The 21,245-nt window shown below is 43.6% G+C and overlaps 1 protein-coding gene across 6 annotated transcripts in view; it reads right to left on the bottom strand.

Annotated features, from left to right (window-relative positions):
• Nucleotides 1–21,245, bottom strand: part of SEMA5B (semaphorin 5B) — a 244,936-nt gene that overhangs the window by 100,283 nt on the left and 123,408 nt on the right. For all 6 annotated transcript variants that reach the window (XM_015868675.2, XM_015868674.2, XM_015868670.2 and 3 more), the window contains one exon: nucleotides 12,379–12,478. In XM_015868675.2, the coding sequence (XP_015724161.1) occupies nucleotides 12,379–12,478 (100 nt within the window). The remainder of the gene's footprint in view (nucleotides 1–12,378; nucleotides 12,479–21,245) is intronic.

Genomic DNA, 21,245 nt, shown 5'->3' with positions numbered 1-21,245 from the left:
ATTTATTATTAACTCTTTAGCACCAGCTACAGATCTAAATAATATGACTCCCAAGTGCACGTAGCAAGCCAGAGGCACCAAGCTTACATACAGTTAAAGTATTAACATAGAAAATTCTCATCCAGTGGCTGATCTAACTTGACTTGCTCAGAGAAGCAAATGCTCCCCAAAATATTAATGCACTTCCAGGACATGACTTGTCATGGAATAAGCCTTCACCTGGAGAAGTTAAACATGTCACCAGCCTCCAGTGTTACAACACCCTAAGGAGAAAGTCCTCATAACCAGGGACTTGAAGTTGCTACCCTGTTGTTAAGCATGCTATTTAAATGCATTGATTTTAGAAGACTTACATAGCAGATTCCAGCTCTCTGTTTCAGTCCTGTAAAATGCTGGACAGTTTGACTGAGTAATAAATTTTAATATTAGGTGGTTTTTTTTTTCACCAATAGCACCGCACAGCAAATTCAACCAAAATATATTTAATGGAAGAGACAGAGCTAAAGGACACGTTTTTCCTTGCACTCAGCCAAAACAGATGCAGAGAGGAATTAGTATCCACTTTAGTAAAGCCAGTCTCTGCCTCTCAGTTACTGCTCAGTAGCACCTAAACAAATCATTAGTGCAGAGATCACTTAAGTGTCTGAGATGTAAACCAGGCAGAATCACAGCACTAATGTGAGTAGCACAAGGAGCTTCCCAATAACCTCAACTCTCTAAGCCTGACCTTGCAGCTTTCTTACAGCAAGGAAGTTTTCCCTTAATTTTTCATCGGTTTGCTTTACCTGGTGTCTAAAGAGCCACTGGCAGTTTCTTTTTGTTGGTTTGATCCTTTTCACATCTCATCAGCAGTAATACTCACACCATTAGGCAGACCAGGCTACCAGAGACACCAGCTGACCTGCCCAGCTAGAAACAACTAAACCTTAATGTATAAAAAATGTTCTTTTAACCCTACTCATTCTGTAAAGCTACATATTGAGTTAAAAGGGAAAGATCTGCTTAATAAGATAGTACCATTTTTATGAATTGCATCTTAACTGCAATTTCAGTCCAGGAATAAATGAGGTCTCTTAATGAGAGGCACGGTTTACTGTACCTAGAACTGCCCCATTGGTGCCTTTTTTTCTGTTCATATTTAAGTTCTATCTGTTTAATACCTTGCTGAACTATAATTTAAAGCAGCTGGAAGAGTAGAATTAAGAAATGTATGAGAACACTGAGATCTCTGCATGAATTGCATGGATTGCTTTCTTGGTCTTTTATATTTGTGCCCCCTCACATTTTGTCTTGTAAGTAAATGTTGACTAACTGCTTCCTCTCTTAAATTCAGTCCTCCTCAACTAGGCCAGAAGAGAAATTGCTTGGTGCAACCAGCTGTTTTAACAACCTTCTCTTCCCATATAAAAAGCTGGTGCACAAACTTGGAGGGATGGGACAATCCTTTTACTCACTTCCTATCCCAAAGACCTTGCACTTTCACTCCACACTATCACAACAAAAGCTCTCTTTCATCCCTGACTTGGCTGCACTTCAGCCACTCTTGCTCTCCAGAGCAAAAGACCGCACTCTCCTAAATATTTTAGGGTAAACGATATTATATACATTGCAAGGTGCCTCAAACTGCTAATTCCTTCCACTACTAACTCCATTACATGCAATACATGGGTTGATGTTATGAGTAGTCTGTGCCCGGATTGGTAGAATAACGTGCCCCCAAGCTGGGGTACAGAACTTAGGCGCATGCTGAAGTACCATTTACACTCATGGAAATTGGGAGCAAACATAAGTGTTTTACTTTCTGAACAGAACCTTCTATGCTGGTCTGCCTATGGATGGAGCCAAGCTGCAGAATAAATCCTATAAAGAAAGTATTTGTTAATTGCCTTCCTAACTTGTGTTTGGCTGCCTTGTTATATGATTAAGTGCCTGGTACCACAAAGTATAAGTACTAGAACAGCAGGAGAGCAGCTGAGATGGATTTTAAGAAAGGGTGCAAGAATATATCAACTTAAATCTACTTGCCATGACATTCCCAAGTCAAAGTGCTTATTAAGTGTTTATTTCACACAGCTGAGGCACCTTGGATGAACTTTTAACATTATGCTTGTTCACTTGTTCACTCATCCTATGAGCTAGAAACAATTTTCAGTGAAGGAAATGGACTCTGTCTACAATGTCACCAAGCAACAGAGCTGCAAGACAAACCAGGCTTTTCCAGTGGGAAGCTGCACAACAGGAGCTGTTGCATAAAAGCTGAGACCCTCCATCCAAGGAGTTCTGAAACTGCAAGGGTAGCAATGTGTCTCAGATACAAGCTGTGAATGGACTTGTTTCCAACTCTGAGCAGAGCCCTCTTTTCAAGCACTACATCTGCCTGTTTCAAAGAAGCTTCCTTCTAATTAAAAACAAGCATGCTTTTCAGTTCTACTGTGGGAGATCAAGAGGAACTTCTCCAGAGCCAATGGACTGAATATGTGCAAATGAAAGATCACTCTAGCACCCGATTCCTATTTGTATTAAAATGAGAAAGTTTTGTTCACATTTCCCACCTCTGTTCCCTCCACACACAAGACAAGACAACCTTCCTGTGCTTCAGAACAACCCCAGCTATTAGCTAGGCAGCCACAAGACCCCGGTCACTGCCAGGACCTCTTGGGATTTTGATGTGCACACAAGATCCCAACAACACACTGCCTTATCTCAGCTGGTCTGAACCTCCAAGAGGCAAGTGCACCCACCTGCACATTGCATTTTACAGCAGATGTGAGGAACTTCCCCCTCCCTCCTTCAGGGCAGGCTATCTCAAGCCCTCTCTTTGTACACACACCTACTAGTAGAAACAAAGCAAACAGCAGCTGATTATGTTTGATCATGTTAAAAAATACGTTCAGGCTGAAGATGACTATGTGAAGAGCTGTTCTGGCCTTTTGGGACTATTATTACACAAAACAAGCATCCAGCACAGCCCAGGTAGGATACTGGAGACTTCAAGTACACTTGAGGTGCTCTGGGCAGTTATTCCCAGCCCTCATGCTGCAACTAGGTGCCAGGTCTGCACGAGGGACTTAGAACTGTCACATCATGGATAGTAAGATAATTAACAGAGCAGAATCCCTTGAGCAATGCTAAACAAGACAAAATTATGCATGTGACAAATCCTGAGCTCCCTTCCAGCCCCCCTAGAAGTCATGCTCTGGGTCTCAGCCTTGGGCAAGGAGCCAACAGCTCATGTCAGCTCTTCCTATCTTTGCTCCTGGAGGCCTCAGATATACTTTGTACTTCCACAGTGCATGGCAAACACAGCTTAGTCATGCTTCACAACTCCCTAGGAGTGGGTTAGTATCATTGCCCCCTTAGACTAATGAACAGAATGAGCCAGAGAAAGGTTAAACACCCTTCTTCAAAGCACACAGCAAGGCAGTGATAGAATCAAGTGTGGGCCCCATGGCTCTAGGCTACCAAATCTCATGCTAGATTAACGCACAGTGCCTCCACTCAAGCCCAGCTGTGGCCTTTTCAGATGGTTATCCACATCTCTGAACCAGCCAACCATTCCAAGAAACTCTGCTCCTGAGAGGCGATGCCAGCCTTTGCTCTCAGAAGGAGTTAATTATGTGCCTGCTCTGGAGTGCGATGGAACGATCTCTTTGCAAATGCTCCTCCAGTGATTCACTTGAAAGGCCTGACATACAACTGCTAAAGAAAAGGTGGTGAAGCAGTATCTCCCTTACAGGCTAGATTCCTATTCACCAGTAATTTCACTTCTATTGAAGAAAAACTTGTCTGTTATATCATTCTTTCTTAAAAATCAATAGATGTTCAACAGAGAACCATACTAAATGGCACACAGTAATATGATGCTGTTGGTGAATGAGCAAGTGCTTTTCCCAAAGCATCATTTCTTTGTGATAAATCCAGCCAGAGCTAGAGCAGCATCCTCTTAAAAGAGGCTCCTTATACAAGCAGCATATAATTCTAAACAGCTTCCAAATTAAGCCAGGGTCCCAGACACTGCTCCTGGATTGTCACTGGAAGCCACCTCTCCAATCATCACATTTTATCCCACCTCAAGTCTCTCTTGACATGCGACTGTCAGTTCTTCTGCGTCTCTCCCATCCAGCTGGCAGAGCCACAGAGCACTGACAGCACCTCCTGATGGCCTCCAGCTGCATGAGGACCTTTCATCTCTTATTTGCCCATGGCTTTTGTTGTGTTTTCCTAAGCCAAACTGTGAAATTCCTCTTCTTCTGATGCAGTGAATATCGCTAAATGTTCCCTGTGGCCCCCCACCTGCTGTCTTGGGCTGACAAACTCATTCAGTTATATCATGCTTTCCTCAAATTCAGGCTGAGTGCAACAAAAATTGGAAAAAAATATGCTTAGAATTGACTGGTGAGATTAAATTTTTGCAAAACAGTCCTTTCTCGGGACTTCCCAGGAGAGGAAGCTCAGGGGAGACCTTATGGCTCTTTACATCTCCCTAATAGGAGGTTGTAGTGAGGTGGGGTTTGGCCTTTTCTCCCAGGTAACAGCAATAGGACAAGAAATGATGGCCTCAAATTGCACACAGGGAAGTTCAGGTTGTATATTAGGAAAAAACTATTCTCCAAAAGAGTGATGAGGCATTGGTGTAGGCTGCTCAGGGAGGTGTCCCTGTAGGCATTCAAAAACGTTTAGACGCTGTACTAAGAAAGGTTGTTTAGAGGGGAAATATTGGTGGTAGGTGGATGGTTGGACTGGATGATCTTAGAGGACTTTTCCAACCTTAATAATTCTATGATTCTATTCTATGATTCTTCTTTCTGTTCTTTATATCTTTGAAGTGGCACTGAGCAGTAGGCTTCAGTACCTAAGCATCTGGATGTCACTGTGCTGAGCCCTGCCATATTAAACTGACAGATCACCTTAATCAGAACAAAAGCCAATGTTTTCAGCAATGCCAAAGGAAAATGCTCTGCAATTTCAACCTGTGATGCTGTAAAATACATTATCTCCAAGCTTCTAAGACTTTTGCCAAAATATCCTGACCTCATGCTTGCTCACATCCCACTCTCTCAAACACAATATCGAAAGATTAGTATTCTCTAGGTTTTAGTAAAGCAAGTGGGTCTTTCGTGGGTGTCTGCTTTTGTGATAGGCTAACACCAATTTTCCCTTTATCTGTAATACAAGATATTTTTCATGTCAGGCCTGCATTTTGGTCAATTCATGTCCAGAAGGAATGGGTATGGCCTTGCAGGTTATATGGAAAACCACAGCTCCTTCTCCAGGTATGCACCCAGAGCAAAGCTGCGTCTTTGCTCTCTTGCAGCTTCACCTTATTCTGTGCATTAGCCACGCACAGCTACCTGACAGTGCTGCAGTGCAGCGTTTTATTTGATGCATTTCTTTGGAATAAATTGAAGTTCACATTCTGCTCTCCACAAAAGTACAAATTTTAGCTAAGAAAAAAAGTTACACTTTAAACAAAATTTGGACCAGGTTACAAAGTTCCTAGAATCCCATGAACAACAGGAATTCTCCTGTCATCCTTTTCCTGTCTACATCTTTTCCATCTTTCCCAAGGGTTAAGCTAGGGACAGCACATCTTCGGGGTGTAGCAAATTCAGACTGCTTGCAGACCAGCAGAGTATAGCAAATCCTATAAATGCCACAGATCCCTGTGGGGCTTCACCCCTCCTCACTGACACAAGGGCTGAGCTGGCATGGTATTAAAGAGGAAAATCTCCCTCTGAACAATCCCAGGCTTAGCCAGAGAGGTTAAAACTTGCACTTTACATCACATTTTTGTTCCTTGTGTTAAGAAACTGTGCACCCCCAATTATGGATTTAAGTAGCTGTAATGTCTAATCACAGATTTCTCACCTTCACCATACTCTTTCTCACACAGGTCAGGCAATTTCTTTAAAAAACATTGATGTTCCTTTGGAAGTTTTTGTAATTTTCAGAGTGATTCTCCCTCCAGCACCCCAACACAAGGATACAGTTTTTTGTCTGATTGGAAGAATCATGGTGAGAAAGGATAGTATTTGTTGTTGTTTTTTTCTTCACATCAGCCCTTTCAGCTACTCTACTATAAGCTGGATATAATCAAAAACATTATCGTGCTCTTTGCTGGCTCACGTCCTCATTAATACCTCAGCCAGCAAGGTAATTTCTCAGCCAAACGTGACTTAGAAGGGGGTAAAGCTGGTGTGACACTAATGTGAGCCATCAACATGGCAGTAACTCATCTCAGCCACTTCATCTCTGAAAAGCATTCAGTCAAACTGCAGTCAGTGAGGAATGGCACATCATGTACATGGTGGGTAACAGGACAAGCCAGGATTCTATTTACTTTTGGTTATGCTTATGCGATCGTGGCCTGTGTTAATTTGTTTGCAAGATATTCTCTTCACGCTATATGAGACTTGACTTTTTCAACTGAGCTGAAGTCACACTGTCCCCATACAGGTGTGCAGAGCTCACAGACATCCACATGCACTGTGAAAGACTTCCACCTTCTCTGGGGATGCAAGGCTGAGGACAAGTGCCAGGTACTTGCTACAACCAGTCAGAAACACAACAGCAAAGGGATCAAACTCCACCTTTGCCACAGGTTTCCTCTGAGTTCATAGGAAAACTTTAGCCATGTCCATGTTAGCCATGTAGAATAGCACAGAGACCTCTAATGGTGGGCAGACTTGGCTGGTACCCCCAAAAAGCACCAGGCAGCACCATCTGCCAAGGCTTGTTCTCTTCAGGGTCGGTGGTAGCCGTGATCTAGACAAGATTGAAGGTGCCCAAGGGTAAGAGTAATATTTTCTGAGCAACATGGGTTTTGAGGGTTTTACTGCAGTGCTCTCAAGCCTTCTGCCAAGCAGGCAGGCAGTTCAGCCAGAAATCTGCATGAAACCTGGTGTCTGATGGACTAATCTATCACACACCGGAGAGTTTCAGTAATCTCAGGATGCAAAACCTGCTGGTTGGAGATCCAAGATTGTACTTACAATTTGCCATATTTCTGCAAGCTGCAACTTGAAGTAACTTTTTTTCTGGACATCAGTCCCTTTCTTCAGTCTTCAGCTCCTAAGTCTGTGTGATGCAGAGAAGCTTTTGCTCCCATTACTTCAAGAGCAAGAACAGCCAGGAAGGGCTGCACCCAGGCTTTGCTCCCCCAAAGACAGAAATGATCCTGCCCTACCTACATCATGGAGGAAAATCTTTTTACCTGATCTGTAGCAAGCTTCTTAAGTTCATATAGCATCTTCTCTGCTCCTCAGACTACCCTGTCTGCTTTCTTCCTACTATCTTCTTGCCCTTAACTGGTATACTCAATTCAGCTCTAAATCAAGTACAAAAATCACCCTCTGCCAAAGCATCCAGGCTTGCATCATGAGCAGCTTGGTATCTCTAACTTCAGTGCAGAAAAGTCTGGCAGCCCAGAATTATGTGAATGCACCTGCCAGTTTCAAGACCCTTAACACAGCATTTGCTCACTATCCTCTACCTCCAGGCTCTTCATGGTGATGGCCATTTGTGACAAGGGCTCCTGTGCTTAGGTTTCCTGTGCAACTGCCATGAGAGATGATCCCATTTCCTAGTAGAGCTGACAGCCCTTTTGGCAGGCAGAACTATATGGACTTCTGGTCACAATGCTTTCTGGCTGGATTTCTACAGCAACACCTCCACAGGCTGCAAATGGCGCTTCTCATTGCCATGCCTTTCACACCCACAGCCCCAGCAGGCTGCTGCCCCGAGCTGACACCCCCACAGCTTCCTTCTGGGAGAAGTCAAATGTTCCCCTCAGGGTTTCCCAGCCACTCTCTGTGCAGCCATTTGTTTGAGTACTGTCCTCCTGTTGTCCAAGCTGTTTCCCTTCAGCTCGGTGTTGTGCCAGATTGTCACACAGTGTCTCAACCATCCTCTTTTAAACCTTTTGTGTTCTTCTTGCCAGGGAGTTCACGTGAAGAATGGTTTTTTGGCTTGACTCCAAGAAGAGTCTTTCATACCAACATCTGGTTATTGGCTCCTATCTCTGCCCAGTCAGTAACAAGTCTCGGGTTAGAACACTGCCTACAGCACAGGTGGGAGAGCACAGCACTGCCTGGGCACTGGCACAGGCTGCTCAGGGAGATGATGGAATCTCTGTCCCTGGAGGTGTTCAAGAACCATGGACACGTGGTACTTAGGGACTTAGGTTATTGAGCAATATTGGTGGAAGGTGGATGGTTGGTCTGGATGATCTTAGAGTTTTTTTTCCAGCCTTAATAGTTCTACAATTCTCTAAAATTCAGGTGAAGTCATGGCTGTGGTGTCCCTACCTCTGCTATGGACATGGCAGAGAGGAACGGGTGGATAAAGGCAAAGACATTACTGTGGAGCATTGAGCCAGTACATCCTGCAGGACTGGGATGAAGGCTTCATCCTGCCCCACGATCATCACCTCCAGCATCCCCACCAGTGCAGGCAAATCAGTGCAGGAGGAGGAATCACAGCTGTCCTGCTGCCCAGACAGGTTGTTACACTCCGTGTCTACAAACAGCATCTAGATCTGACCTAGAGCTACAGCACAGAGATACCCTCAGTTCAAACAGTTTCAAGTCACCACTTTTTTTTAACACAGGTCTCTTTTACTTGCCCATCAAGTTAGGAAATTCAGCTGATCTCCTTTGTTAAGCCATTTTTTATATCACAGCTCATTCAGGCTGTTCTTCCCAGTCCATTCACCAGCTGTACTGCTGACAAAAGAGCAGTGTCCCAGTCTCCCAGCCTTTGTTCTGGTACCAGAATAATCTCTTCTGTGCCTCCTCCGCCGTGGCGGCATATACAACTTGTGTCTATAATTCAAAACTATAGCTCATTACATGACACTAATCTGAGAGAAACTGCCACCCATTTCCTCACCATTAATCTCTGATTTCAGATGTTTAGGTAGAGCAAGTAGACCTTCAGTTAATAAAAGCAAACTGCTCGCTAGGAATGCTGTATAGCCAAGTTAAATTTGAAAACTAATAATGGGAAAAAGATTGAAAGTAAAGACAATAAGCATTCCTGATGGCGCCATTAGAGAGGAATGGAAGTTTCTACATAGTCAAGGCCACAATCAGTTTCCATTTCGGTTCCTTTTATTGGCTTTGACTTGGAAGGTCTCTCAGGTCTGAAAAATTTGAGGCTTATTCCTGATGAAAAGAAGAAAGTGTTTAGCAATTGGACAAAGCATCATTGCAGACAGCTCACAGGGAAAAAGCAGGACTCAGGCTCCAAAAACCATCAGGTTTTTCATTGGGGGTGTGGAGGAGAAGGATTTACGTGTCTTGGTTATTTTTTGAGCTGTTCAAATCATATTTTCAAGTTTTTTTTCCTCAGTAATAATGAGGTCTAGAAAATTGTTTTTCCTCTCATTAAAATAGGTTCAAATACAAATCACGTGAGCTCAAGAGCTGAAATAAGCAGCATATATTTCAAAACAGTCACTCATTCACAGAAGAAAAAGAGTACATTAAAATACTCACACTGTGTCTTAAGCGAAAAAAAAAACAAAACATGAGTCAAAACGAAGGTTATGAATTTCTGAAAGGTGTGTTTTTATACTTAATGAAATGTGGCTCCTAATATGGGCAGTGTGAGGTTTACAGTGCTCTAAACCATTCATATCCTCACTCGCAAGTGTTTGGATTTTACAAATGATGTGACAAGTAAATACGTTGCTTAGGAACCACGGTGGGCTTTTGAAACTAATTCTTTTGTTTCTGGGATTTTGACTTGGCAGGTGCTTGGTGCAGCGGAGTTATCAGACTCCCCTGGTTAGTGCTCATACAGCACCACTCATTTGGGAAGGGCTCTCAGATACGGATAAAGCTTAAAAATCTGAGGCTCATGTTATTCCAGCTTCCTGTCTGCACAGTGTGCCCTCAATACCTCTCACAGTTTTGGTCACGCTGTGTCCAATTCCCAAAACCAAAACCCCGGTGAGCCCTGGGATCTTCTTTTCTTCTAGGAAGCATTTTCCATGAGGCTGTGAACCGCAGGATGAACTAAGCAAAGAGATGATGTGGTGAGGTCATACGGTTTTTAAATAGAGACAGAAAGAACTGGTCTGAAATAATTTATAATGCCGTCGTCTAAGAGAATGATGTTAACCAGGAAATTGAGAAGTGGGAGTACTTATAAACTCTGCCCTGATCCCAAACTCCTTCCACAACCCCAGAATAGCTGGTGTTACTACTTATATGATCTGCAGCAGCACATTTAAACATGGTTAACATTTAAATTTAGGTTTCATAAATTACACCCTGTAGAGATGGATAGAGACAGCTCCTATCTCTTTGAGGTATTGTTTCATTTGCAAATTCAGGCAGATGGTGCACGAGCAACTAATGACTGAAAAAAAAATAACCCCTAAAAATAGTCCAGAATAAGGTGGGGATTTATCAGGGAGGGAACAGAAAAGCCATGACTTTCCATTCCTGTTTCTCTGGAACAGCCCTGGGAGCTCCACTGACCCCCAGAACACACAACGATGTGCAATCCATCTGCACCCCACATTTGTGCACCTCTCCCCATTGCACCACGAAGAGTGGGAATGAAATGGCAAAGAGGGAAAGGGATCAAGGCTCTCCACCTTCCTCACACCGTGGCTGTATCCAGCCCAAAAATGCACCCTGGGAAACTGCACTTGTATGAGGGGGCTATAGAAAGGGGACAGGCTCTTTAGCAGGGCCTGTTGGGATAGGACAATCAGAAATGGTTTCAAACTAAAAGAGAAGTTTGGACTAGATACAATAAGGAAGATTTTTACAGTAAGTGTGGTGAGGCACTGGCACAGGTTGCCTAGAGAGGTGGTAGATGCCCTGTTCTTGGAGACATCCAAGGTCAGGCTGGATGGGGCTCTGAACACCTGATGGAGCTACAGGGGTCCCTGCTCATTGCACAGGAGGTGGATCAGATGGCCTTTAAGAGTCCCTTCCAACTCAAATGACTCTGTGATTTTATGATTAATTCTATCAAGAACTGCTCTGCAGAACCATGTGGCTCCATCAAAACTTCCAGTCTCCTCGTCAGGCTTGGTCGCACTCTGTGAAAACTGACTTCTTCAAGCAAATTCTATAAATACTTGTCACTGCTTCTGCCTGAAGTAATACATTGCACTATATTGTACTTCCAGCAGGAAGCCAAATTTACTGTCATTCTCTTGTTTATAATGATGCTGTAGCCTCACGTCTAGCCACTCTCATACAAACCCTTGTGGAGACAGAGCCTCCCTCAAGGCTTTGTGCCAAGGGTTTAGCAGGGGTGAGGCATGTCAGCAACAGCAATGGGCCACCTGCTGTCCTACCGAATGATGTAAACTATGCATCCCTCAGAGCAACAAGCCTGTGTTTGTACAGCACTTGGAAGAAGGTTATGGCTGTCCCCAGAGCAATGCCATTTCACTAACACACCTTGCTCCTTTGTCTTGTCCCAGCCCCTCTCACCTCCTTGCTGCTGTTAGCCTGCACTGACAGCAGTCTCTGCCTCCATTATTTCCTGTAGCACAGCCTGCCACCACAGTGCTATCTGAGTCTAAGCACTATACTGCTGGTGGGGGCTGATTTGTTGTTGGATCATGCTTAGCCCTTTCTTTCGAGGCTGTCTTATCTGTTTATTATGCAATAAAAAATAGTTGCTGTGGGGGCTCATGATTCAGCCACTCCTGACGTATATTATTTCATTGAACCATAGTTCTCTTTCCCCGGTACAAATGCAGCTTTAAATTTGTTAGAGCTTGCCTATGCTCGTACTGTGTTTGTGTTTCTATGCTTCTCTTATAGCATCCTAAATAAAGATAATGTTTAAAAATAAAAGGAAATATATGCTAATTATATACAATGGGCCAGAACAACAGCGCAGCACCAAAATACATTAGGTGGGGATTTGGCTACATCAGCAAGATGAAGCAAACAAGTTGTGGAGTGAATTCTAAAAGACAAGAAAAAGATTGCATATGCTGCCAAGGTCTCGCTACAGTTTATGCAAAGGTGTGTAGATGAACCTAGTACAGATAGAGAGCCTGCCCATGGCAAACACACCAACAAAGCCAAATTCCCTGCTGGCAGAGTGATAGTGCAGAATAATTCACTACAACTCTCCTAACATTAATGATACTGAGGGAGAAGCCAACATTCTGCTTCATTAACCAGTCATTTTGATTGCATCTTTTTCTTTTTTAATTCTAGTAATTTTCTCTTCTTTGCAGTTTTATTAGGAGACTAAATCCCTCTACATAAATTACAGCTTTCCCTTTGACGGGGGAGACTGGCCACATAGGCTAGAAATACACTCACCTCCAAAGCCAGAACTGAAAAGGAAAGAGTCTGAGCAGCAACCCTGTTCTAATTAAAAGATTCTCTTTACCTTGCTCCCACAATGAGCTGGTTCCTGTTGGCATCCAGGGCGAGCTGAGAAAAATCATTCACACCTGGATAGGTGAAATTGGACACCCAAGGCTTCAGATCTGCAAGGAAGAGGAGAAAGCAGAACACAATAAGGCTGCTCTAGAAGCAGTGAGTTCACCCAGACATCTGTTAATGGATTTCCTACAGAGTTATCTCTCAGGGAAAGGCTAATTAATAATCTATTTAAAGGGTTGCTATTTATTCTTATTCTTGACAGAATGTGCAATACATGTACATAAACACAGGGCTGTCTCAGCACTTATTTTCACATCCAAGACAGAGCATGAGCGGTGACTCTGGAGACAAAGACAGGTACTTTTAACTTCTGCTAAGCCTGGCGAGTCATGGCAACTGATGAGGCTAAGTGGTGTACAGGGACCAGGCTGCCTGCTGTGATGCATCCACTGCCCTGCCTTCTCTGCCAGGCAAAGGGAAGCAGCTGCTCTCCAAAAAGAGAAGGTGGGCTCACCTGACTGAACACCAGGATAGAGTGTGAGTGATTTGAGACCTGGCTGCTCCAATGAAAGGCTTTAAGTTCTATGCCAGATATATATACCATTTCAATGTATTAGTTGAGCAATCCTAAATCCTTTCTCTTTCTAGGGATGGATGACAGCCAAACAAGTCTTTTAGTTACCAAAACCTTAACAAAACACATGTAGAAGTCCCTTCTCTTTGCTCTACTTGTCATGCACTGCTTCCCAAGACAGAACCTTGCCATGTAACTACTGGTTCTGCCTTGGACACCATATTTCCTAACTCCTGAGCCTCAGTGACATGGGGCTGAGCACCAGCCTTGTCCCCATGCACCATCTGACTGAGCCCTGCCAGGCCCTACACACATACAACCTGAAAACCCCATCACCAGGAGCTGGAAGATTCCATCCCTTCTCAGCATTCCTGCTTTGCCATGTAGCCACATGCAACACATGTACCTCCGCTCTTCTTAGTTGAAAAGGCATAAGTTAAAGAATAACTCAGCCCACCCAACCTTCAAGTATTCCCACCTCCCACACTCCTCTGGGACACACAATGATGTACTGGCACAGAGGAGGCTCTGCAGTTTCACCTCTGGCATTCTCCTAACTAATGGGGTTCTGTCTTCTTTTCCTGGAGCTCTTTAGCTGCTGAGACACTTCTGAGCCAAGCAGCAGAACTAGCAGCAATAACACCTTTCAGGCAGGTTAGCTGGCTGATGTGATGCAGATCTCCTTGGCTGATGGGGGTGGAACTGGGGGATTGCTATGTAACACTGATACATTTAAGGATCCTGCTTTTAGGTCGTAATTTCTCTTGTCATTTTACGTTCTCTGCTACCAACTTTCTCCCACTAACTAACACACTATTGCAGTGCAGCGACAGGAAGAGTATTGCTTCATCTGCTGCTCTAAGCAAGAGCTCCTCACTTCACAGAGGCACACTCATCAGATCTTCCATTTAATGGCAAGCTCTGACAAATTGCAGGTAAAAATAATTTACAAAAATTAAAGGCAGTAGGTGGCTTGAATCTTTCCATGTTGGCTGAAATGTCAGTCAAGCCCAAGAAATAACAGGCAATGTCTTGATTTCTATTACTACTGCAGGTGGTATAACTTATAAAGAAACCCTTCCTGGTTATTAAATTAAAGGCTTCAAGGCATGCATCCTCATAGCAAAATTAAGCTTTTATAGGCGTGTAGTTGGAGATTATTAAACCCAGCATGGTCCCAGCTAAGAATGTCTAAATGCAAGTTGTCAGTATTAATGCCAAATGGCACTTTTTCCTTCCCAACCTTCTTTCTCCCTGTTAGAGGGAAGGGATAAAGTGGAATGGAAATGTAGCCAGGACACGGGTCTTTTTTCATTTGGCACATTCAAATCTACTGCTCAGACCACAGGCATCCCTAAGGACAGTTCTAGCCTTTCATTTTGAAACAAGCTCAGTTATGCAAGGTAAGTGCTGCCTTGGGCCTATCCCATATTAGCTGAAGTTTACACATATGGACCCAATGAACTCCAGAGTTTGCTCGTATTTGACCTTTTTCAGACGGCTGATTTTTCCAGCGCTGACTCTTTAATTTGGATAGAAACCTTCAGTGCTGGGGCATGTTTACATTTGCAAAAGTATCTGTTTAAAAGCAGTATGAAAAATTAAAAACCAAGGCTCTGGCTTTGCATGTCAGCAGCAGGAGCTGGAAACTGAGGAACCACATAGCTTTGGGGCAAAGTGCTATTCAAGGCCTCCTTTGTGCTCCTCATCTCTGATCATTTCCAGGGAGTTAAAGATCCCTGATCTCACTTCCTCCACATTAGGACAACAAACAGCGGTTTAATAGACTCCACCACCACCCAGAGCAGCTCAAGGTGGTTCAGGTGTCCAGCTGCAGAGAGCACAGAGCTTCACAGGAAACATTCGCCAGCGCACACAGCTGTGTTCAGGCTTTCTGGCATGCCTAAGACAAGCAGAAAAGAGGCCCTGTGCCATTCGGGGTGGTGGTCCCTGCGCCCTGCTGACACGCTGCTCTGCAACAGGTTCCTGAGAGTATGGGAGCAGGACGGGGATTAGCCAGCTGCACAAATGCTGGTGTGCAAAATTCCAAGAGCTGGCTATAAGGGTCTGATCCAAAGGCTCTTCAAGTCATTGGCAGTTTTCCACTGAGCTTGATGAGTTTTGAATCAGCTTCTGAAGTCGTGGTAAACCTGGTAATACTTCAGTCTTCATCTCCTCAAAACCAGCTGCTCCCCACCTCGCCCTTATCCTGTGTGTATTGGTGGGGAGAAGTATGTAAACACTGAGCTGACACTTCCTTATCTGAAGGACAGGACTCATTTGTTCATCCCACTGGAGGCCACTCACAGCCCACTTCTCCAGCAGGCTGTGATGGCTTTGTGCACCCAACACACACACCACGTGAGCAGAGAGGTGAATTGCCTGTGCCTTGAATTACAAAGCCATTGCTGGGTGCAAGGAGCACAGCTAACCACTTTACTACTCCAAAACTTCTGGGACTCCTAAACTTCTGGAACAATTCTCTGCATGATTGCCTGGGGGATCAAGGATTCTTCCTGCAAAATAAGGATATATCTACAAATACAAATTACCCACAATCCTAATTGTGCTATCTTTGTATACCAGTGAGGCTGCAAAGAGCAAAAAGCTCAGCTTTAATTACTCATCCAAGTCTTTCTCCTGTGTTTTGGGCAGAGCTTGCAGCCCAACATGAATCCACACCACCAGCTGCAAAGTCATTATCTGCACTGAAGCTGAGAGTCGTGAACAAATTCAGGCATGTCTGTGTGAGCCCTTTTCATTCTTTGAGCTGCAGTGTTGTCACATATTGAGTGTCCAATAACGTGGAGTTATTCTGGAATAGCTCCTCCTGACTAGTGCTGGCTATAGTCACTGGTTATGCTACACCAATCTCCTGCCAAAAGGGGAGGATTGCATAGAACAGTTTCAAAGATCACAAAGAGACCTTAAGGGAGGGAGATAGGGAAGTTAAACACAAAGGAAGATCCAGAGACTGCATTCCAGAAAATACAACCTGCTGAATCAGCTTATTTTTCAGGGGCATTACTCAAAGCTGATTCAGCAGGTACAGGCTCAGGTAATGAGATGGAGCACTCATGGAGCACTGAGGGCCTGCCAAACTCCGTGGGCATAAGTAAATAGCTGTTTTGCAGCTATATGAACCTACTTCTGTGCAGTGCTAACTTGACCACAAGTTGAGTGCTTCCCTTATTGCCTCGAGATGGTCTCTTAAAAATTCTCTAAATCCAGCTTACTACTTCACAGCTTGTTTAACTCCCGTGTGTGCCAGCATTCACAGAGAGGACCAAATGCCAGTGATGATTTCTCTAACTATACAATTGTCTCTCCTTTCAGCTTGCTTAGCTTTGCCACAGGGCAAACAACATTCAGCAAGTGGCAGACCCTCCAGTTTGCAAGGGCTCAGCTACTGAGATCTTATCCAGTCCACCCACTAGCCTGGAGGACTCTCAGCATTGAATCCCAACAAATGACCAACAGATGTAAATCACTTAGTAACACAAAGTCACAGGCTGTCCTCTTGGTATACACTGATGAAATGACCTCTTGTCAGAATTTAACCTATCATCTTAGATCTATTCACTTGCTAGACCACCTTCTGCATCATTTATCCTCAGTATTCAGAGCATTTTTGACAAAGCAGGCGGTTGCCTGCTATGAATGATGTCAGAGTATCCTTCCTATAAGGCTACTGATCAGAATCCACAAGGAACAAAGCAAGCAAGGCTGCAACCAAAGATCATAAGGCTAATGACTATGCATGCTACCACATGGCTTCTGAAACACAGCAAGTGTGGACACTTCCAAGGATCCATAAAAGCTGCTGTCAACTTACAGTGTTATCTTCATTAGACCAACAACAAATCATATTTTAATATCAACTTCATTCTCAATTTTAGCTCTCTGTTGTAGGTCACAGCACAGGTTACTGTAATAGTCTTTGAAAATGTTTCACTTCTATTCCCAGCTGAGATGTTAAAAAAAAAAAAAAAAAAAGCCTCCACAACACAAAAACACCCCACAATTCAGCAAAATTGTCAGGGGAAACAGAAATCTTTTGATCTGCAGGCAGAGCTAAGCAAACAAATGTGTCAGCACTCAGAGCTCAACTTTACTCGGGAGGCCAGAAAACTCTATCTGGCTTTACCCCAAAAATCCTCCTACACATGCATATCACCCTGCTGCCTTGTCTTCCCATCACCACCTCCACCTCATTACTGGTATTCTCTCATTTGTTAACCTGAACTGCTGAAATCTTTAATTGTACACTAAATATGCACTGATCCCAACCGCTGTAATATCTAGCTTCATTGCCTTTCTGAATCTCTGATCTCTGTTCACAGTTACGAGGACTTAGAAAGCTGCTGGCATAGTACACTTCAATCTACAAAGTAGGCCAACTCTACACCATGCCCAAATCAGCAGTTTCCTTCTCTCTTTCCTCAATATCTAAATCCAATTTTTTCACCCAGTTAACCATCTTACCCAAGCTAAATATCCCTCCTACTCCTGCTTTCTTTTCTATCAGCCTTCACCTTTCAGTCATATTTCTATCTCATTTCTTGCCCACTCATTCAATTATTTTAGTGCTGGCCACCTACAAAATTCCTTCTAAGATGAGAAAAGTAAGGAGCTACTCCACCAGCTGTATGAGTGTCACCATAATAGATGGCTGCAGATGGCCATTTCCTTTCAACAAGACTGGAGAAGCACAGGAGTTGCCCTCTCCAAGCTGCCCAAAAGCACATGGATAGGAAATGACTAGAAGAAAAAAAGAGTAAGGCTTTTTCTCTCTTGATATCAAGAGCAAAGAAAGATTTCCATCTCTCCAATTCCAAGAAAAGGGAGGAGCTGGAAGAAAAGGCTTTTGCTCTTACCATCCTAAAGGGAAAAAGGAACTGAAGCCCTAAGTCATATGTTCACATAGCCACAGGAATCACAGTAATCATAGCAACCAAATTGTTACCATTTAAAGTTATGTCAAGTATAGATGATTTTATGCTTTTCCTACACTTCCTCCATGAACTGACCTTGCTGAGCTTCTTCCATCCCAAGAGAAAAATGTCATCTGCAGATGCAGGCAAGGCTCCAAGTACCCAACAAATACTAACTCTGGAATCCTCTCTATCTTGGGCAAATCATGAAACCAGTTAGTGTCTCAGGTCTTTAAACTGTTAGATGAGTTTAGTGGTACTAACCAGTCCATCATGCCTCATTATCTGTAAGGCACGCAATGTGCAGGATGCACTGTTGCTAATGCATACCAAGCATCTTTACTGTCTGCTCCCTAAATTTTGATCACTTCTTCAAAACAAGTGTAGCTTAACTGTTTCAATATGGAGAAAAAAGAACTTAGTCCAAACCTAATTTCTGAAAAGATACTATTATGATTGTTTGTTTATTTACTTTTTTATTATTCATGTGGAGCAGCTGGCAAAACACACCAGTCTGTCAGAAGGAACACAAGGATTCAATCCCAAATAAAGAAAACAAGAGATAATAAGCATGAACTACTGCTCGCTCTCAGTAAGGGACAGTGTGCTGTTAATGCTATCCTGCTGGTCTCCCAAGGAAAGAGTTTAAAGAACTGAGAGTTACATTCCTGCTTCTTCACATTTTACAGTTCTTCCACATTTCTGCTCCATAGAGGCCAGTCTTGCACCATCCTTTTTCACTTGGGTTTCTCTGACCTATTTGCACATAGCGAAGGGCAGGCAGTTCAGTCAAGAACTACCCCACATGAGAGCCAGACAGCACTTGGTGAGTCCCCGGGTGTTAGGCTGAGGGACTGGGAAAGAAGTCATGGAACATGAGAGAGCCCCTTTCTCCTCTAACACGATCCCTGTTCCTCAGAGCTGCACAACAGCACAAATTCCAGCTACTGTACAGCATCAGAGACCCCCCAGCAGGGATGGCTGCTCACTGCAAACATGGCAAATTAGCAGACAAAGAGGAGATGCCACAGTGCTGTAAGAATGGAGAATATGGATGCATGGTTGTGAGTTAGGAGTGAGTCCATTTGCTGTGTCTGAGGTCACCAGGACCAAAGGTGCATGTCTGCATAGGACTGCATGGAAAGGCCGGAACTAGCGTTCTTCAGTTAGGGCAAATGCTGCACTGAGTCCCACCACACCTTGTGAAACCAAGCTAACCAGGGGCTGTGTGCAGCCCCACTGCCAGCTCACCCAGAGCTCTCCTGTTTGCTGAGGATGTTGCAGAGTGTTAAAAGTATCATGATCCATCGTATACTGAGACAAGCCCTGCAGCTGTCACGCAATCTCCCTTGCTCAGAACGATAAGGTGAATGCTCATGCATCACTTGCACCTTCCTATGACATCCTGATCGGTATAATCCCTCTTTTCAGACAGGAGCAAGCTGCATCTTGGCTCTTACAGCCGTTACGGTCTGATGGAAAAAAAGCACTCCTTTGTCATTGTTCAAACCATCTCCTCCACATCTGGCGGCAGACTTCTTTTTTTCACTATCCTTACAGTTATATGTCTGCACCAGGGTGCCAACAGAGATGGTGCAAGATTCAATGCAACTGTTTTCATAATGAGAACGCAGGAAACTGAGAGAAGGCAGGGAAAACATGACTAAACTCCCCCTGAGTTTCATTCGCAGGTCCTCAGATCTGCTATGGAAGAAGACAGGTATGATTCTGAACATCCTGAAGTAGAAGCTGACCCTCTTTGCCAGCTCACCAGAGGCTGAACTGGAAAATCTGAGTCAAACACAGAATTTGTGCTATTTAGCTTGTTGGACCTATGAGAACTACAGTTTCCTGTGGTTAAAGGCCCCATAATGAACTGGTGACATCAGTGAATCATAACAGAGGCTATAAAATCCTTTAAGAGTTTCAAAATGAACCTCATCTCATAACCATCAGTGTTTTTAAGTTGGAAGCTGGCTAATAATAGTACAGGATTATCAAAGACCAGAGATCATCAGTGACCTCCACCTCTTTTATTAATGTGCTGTAAAACAGAATATTCCCCTTGCATAAAATACAAATCTGAATTTTGCAGCTCAAGCACTTCCATTACAAACACTGCAAGGACTGCCCAGTGCTAGTAAAATGGAAAGGATGGGTGATGTACGAAAAAGTGAAGTTTCAAGCCAAAGCACAAGAGTTATTCAGGATTTTATCTGCATCTCCCAAAGCTAGAAATGATCAGAAAAACCTCTAACTCAGTCTGCTGTGCATTACAGAGACTTTCATACAGCTGCTCCTATATAAAGCTGGGGAACACGCTGGATTTCTGAATCACTTGATTCAGTCACCTAGAAGAACAAGTTGATCAGTTGGACCTATGGTGGTAGAACTTTCTGGGGACAAAATAATATACTAGGGTTTATTTTTACAGCCTTGATATGCCAGTTCTGTGCACCTTAACCACAGCTTTCCCCAGCACATAAGCACACACTTGGTTCCAGTTCCACAAGCACACTGACTTCAAGGTAAACATATATTAAGTGCTTGATTGAGTCAGGGCTACTTCTGATTTTCCAGGGTGAGCCCTGCATGATTAAACAAGAATACTGCTTACAAGAGTGCTAGTACTGAACTGAACTTTATTAAAACATAATCACATCCCTGAATGGAAGGTTTTAGGAGAACATGATATATTAACATTCACCAGAAGCAGATGCACTAAATAAATGAGGACTGCCATGCTGCCGACTCTCAGACTTAGTAAGGAAACCATGCAAAGTAAACTCTTAAAGTGAGAATCAGGTCTCTGTAATGTTTCTGTTTGCACTGAAGAAGAAAAGCACTTTGCTTTGCTTCTCAATCTGTTTCCTCTCACCAAAGTACTGCCATCTGGGACCTGAAAGGAGGCAGCCCATTTCTATGTCCTACAGCCAGCCACTGGGTCAGAGGAAGGACCAAGCCCACGCTGCAGGCAGCCTCTGTTGCACCAGTGCTACCTCTGCAAAACATAAATAAGCTGCTCTGCTGCTAAGCAGGGATTTTCATGGTTTTGGTCTATGTGTTCTCCTTTGGTGACACAAGTACCTGAGCACACCTCACTTCCTGAAGCTCCACTGCATCTTCCTTTTCTCTCCTGACTGCTAGCAATTCATTCTGTCTAAAGCATCTTGTGAATGAAGGGCACTATTCCAAGACCCCTCTTCCTCCTTAAGGCCTCAAGGAACAGCACACTGAATCATTTCTTCAATCAAATCTCATTGCATTGGTTTGTGAAGTGCCTGGACATCATTAATAGGGAAGTGTCAAAGAACCAGCATCATTATTGTTATAATTATTCTTACGGAATGAAAAATATATTGA

This window comes from Coturnix japonica, chromosome 7 (genome assembly GCF_001577835.2).
Source record: "Coturnix japonica isolate 7356 chromosome 7, Coturnix japonica 2.1, whole genome shotgun sequence".
Taxonomy (NCBI): Eukaryota; Metazoa; Chordata; class Aves; order Galliformes; family Phasianidae; genus Coturnix; species Coturnix japonica.
Note: the sequence above shows the minus strand (reverse complement) of the source record. Positions and strands in the feature narration are given on the sequence as shown.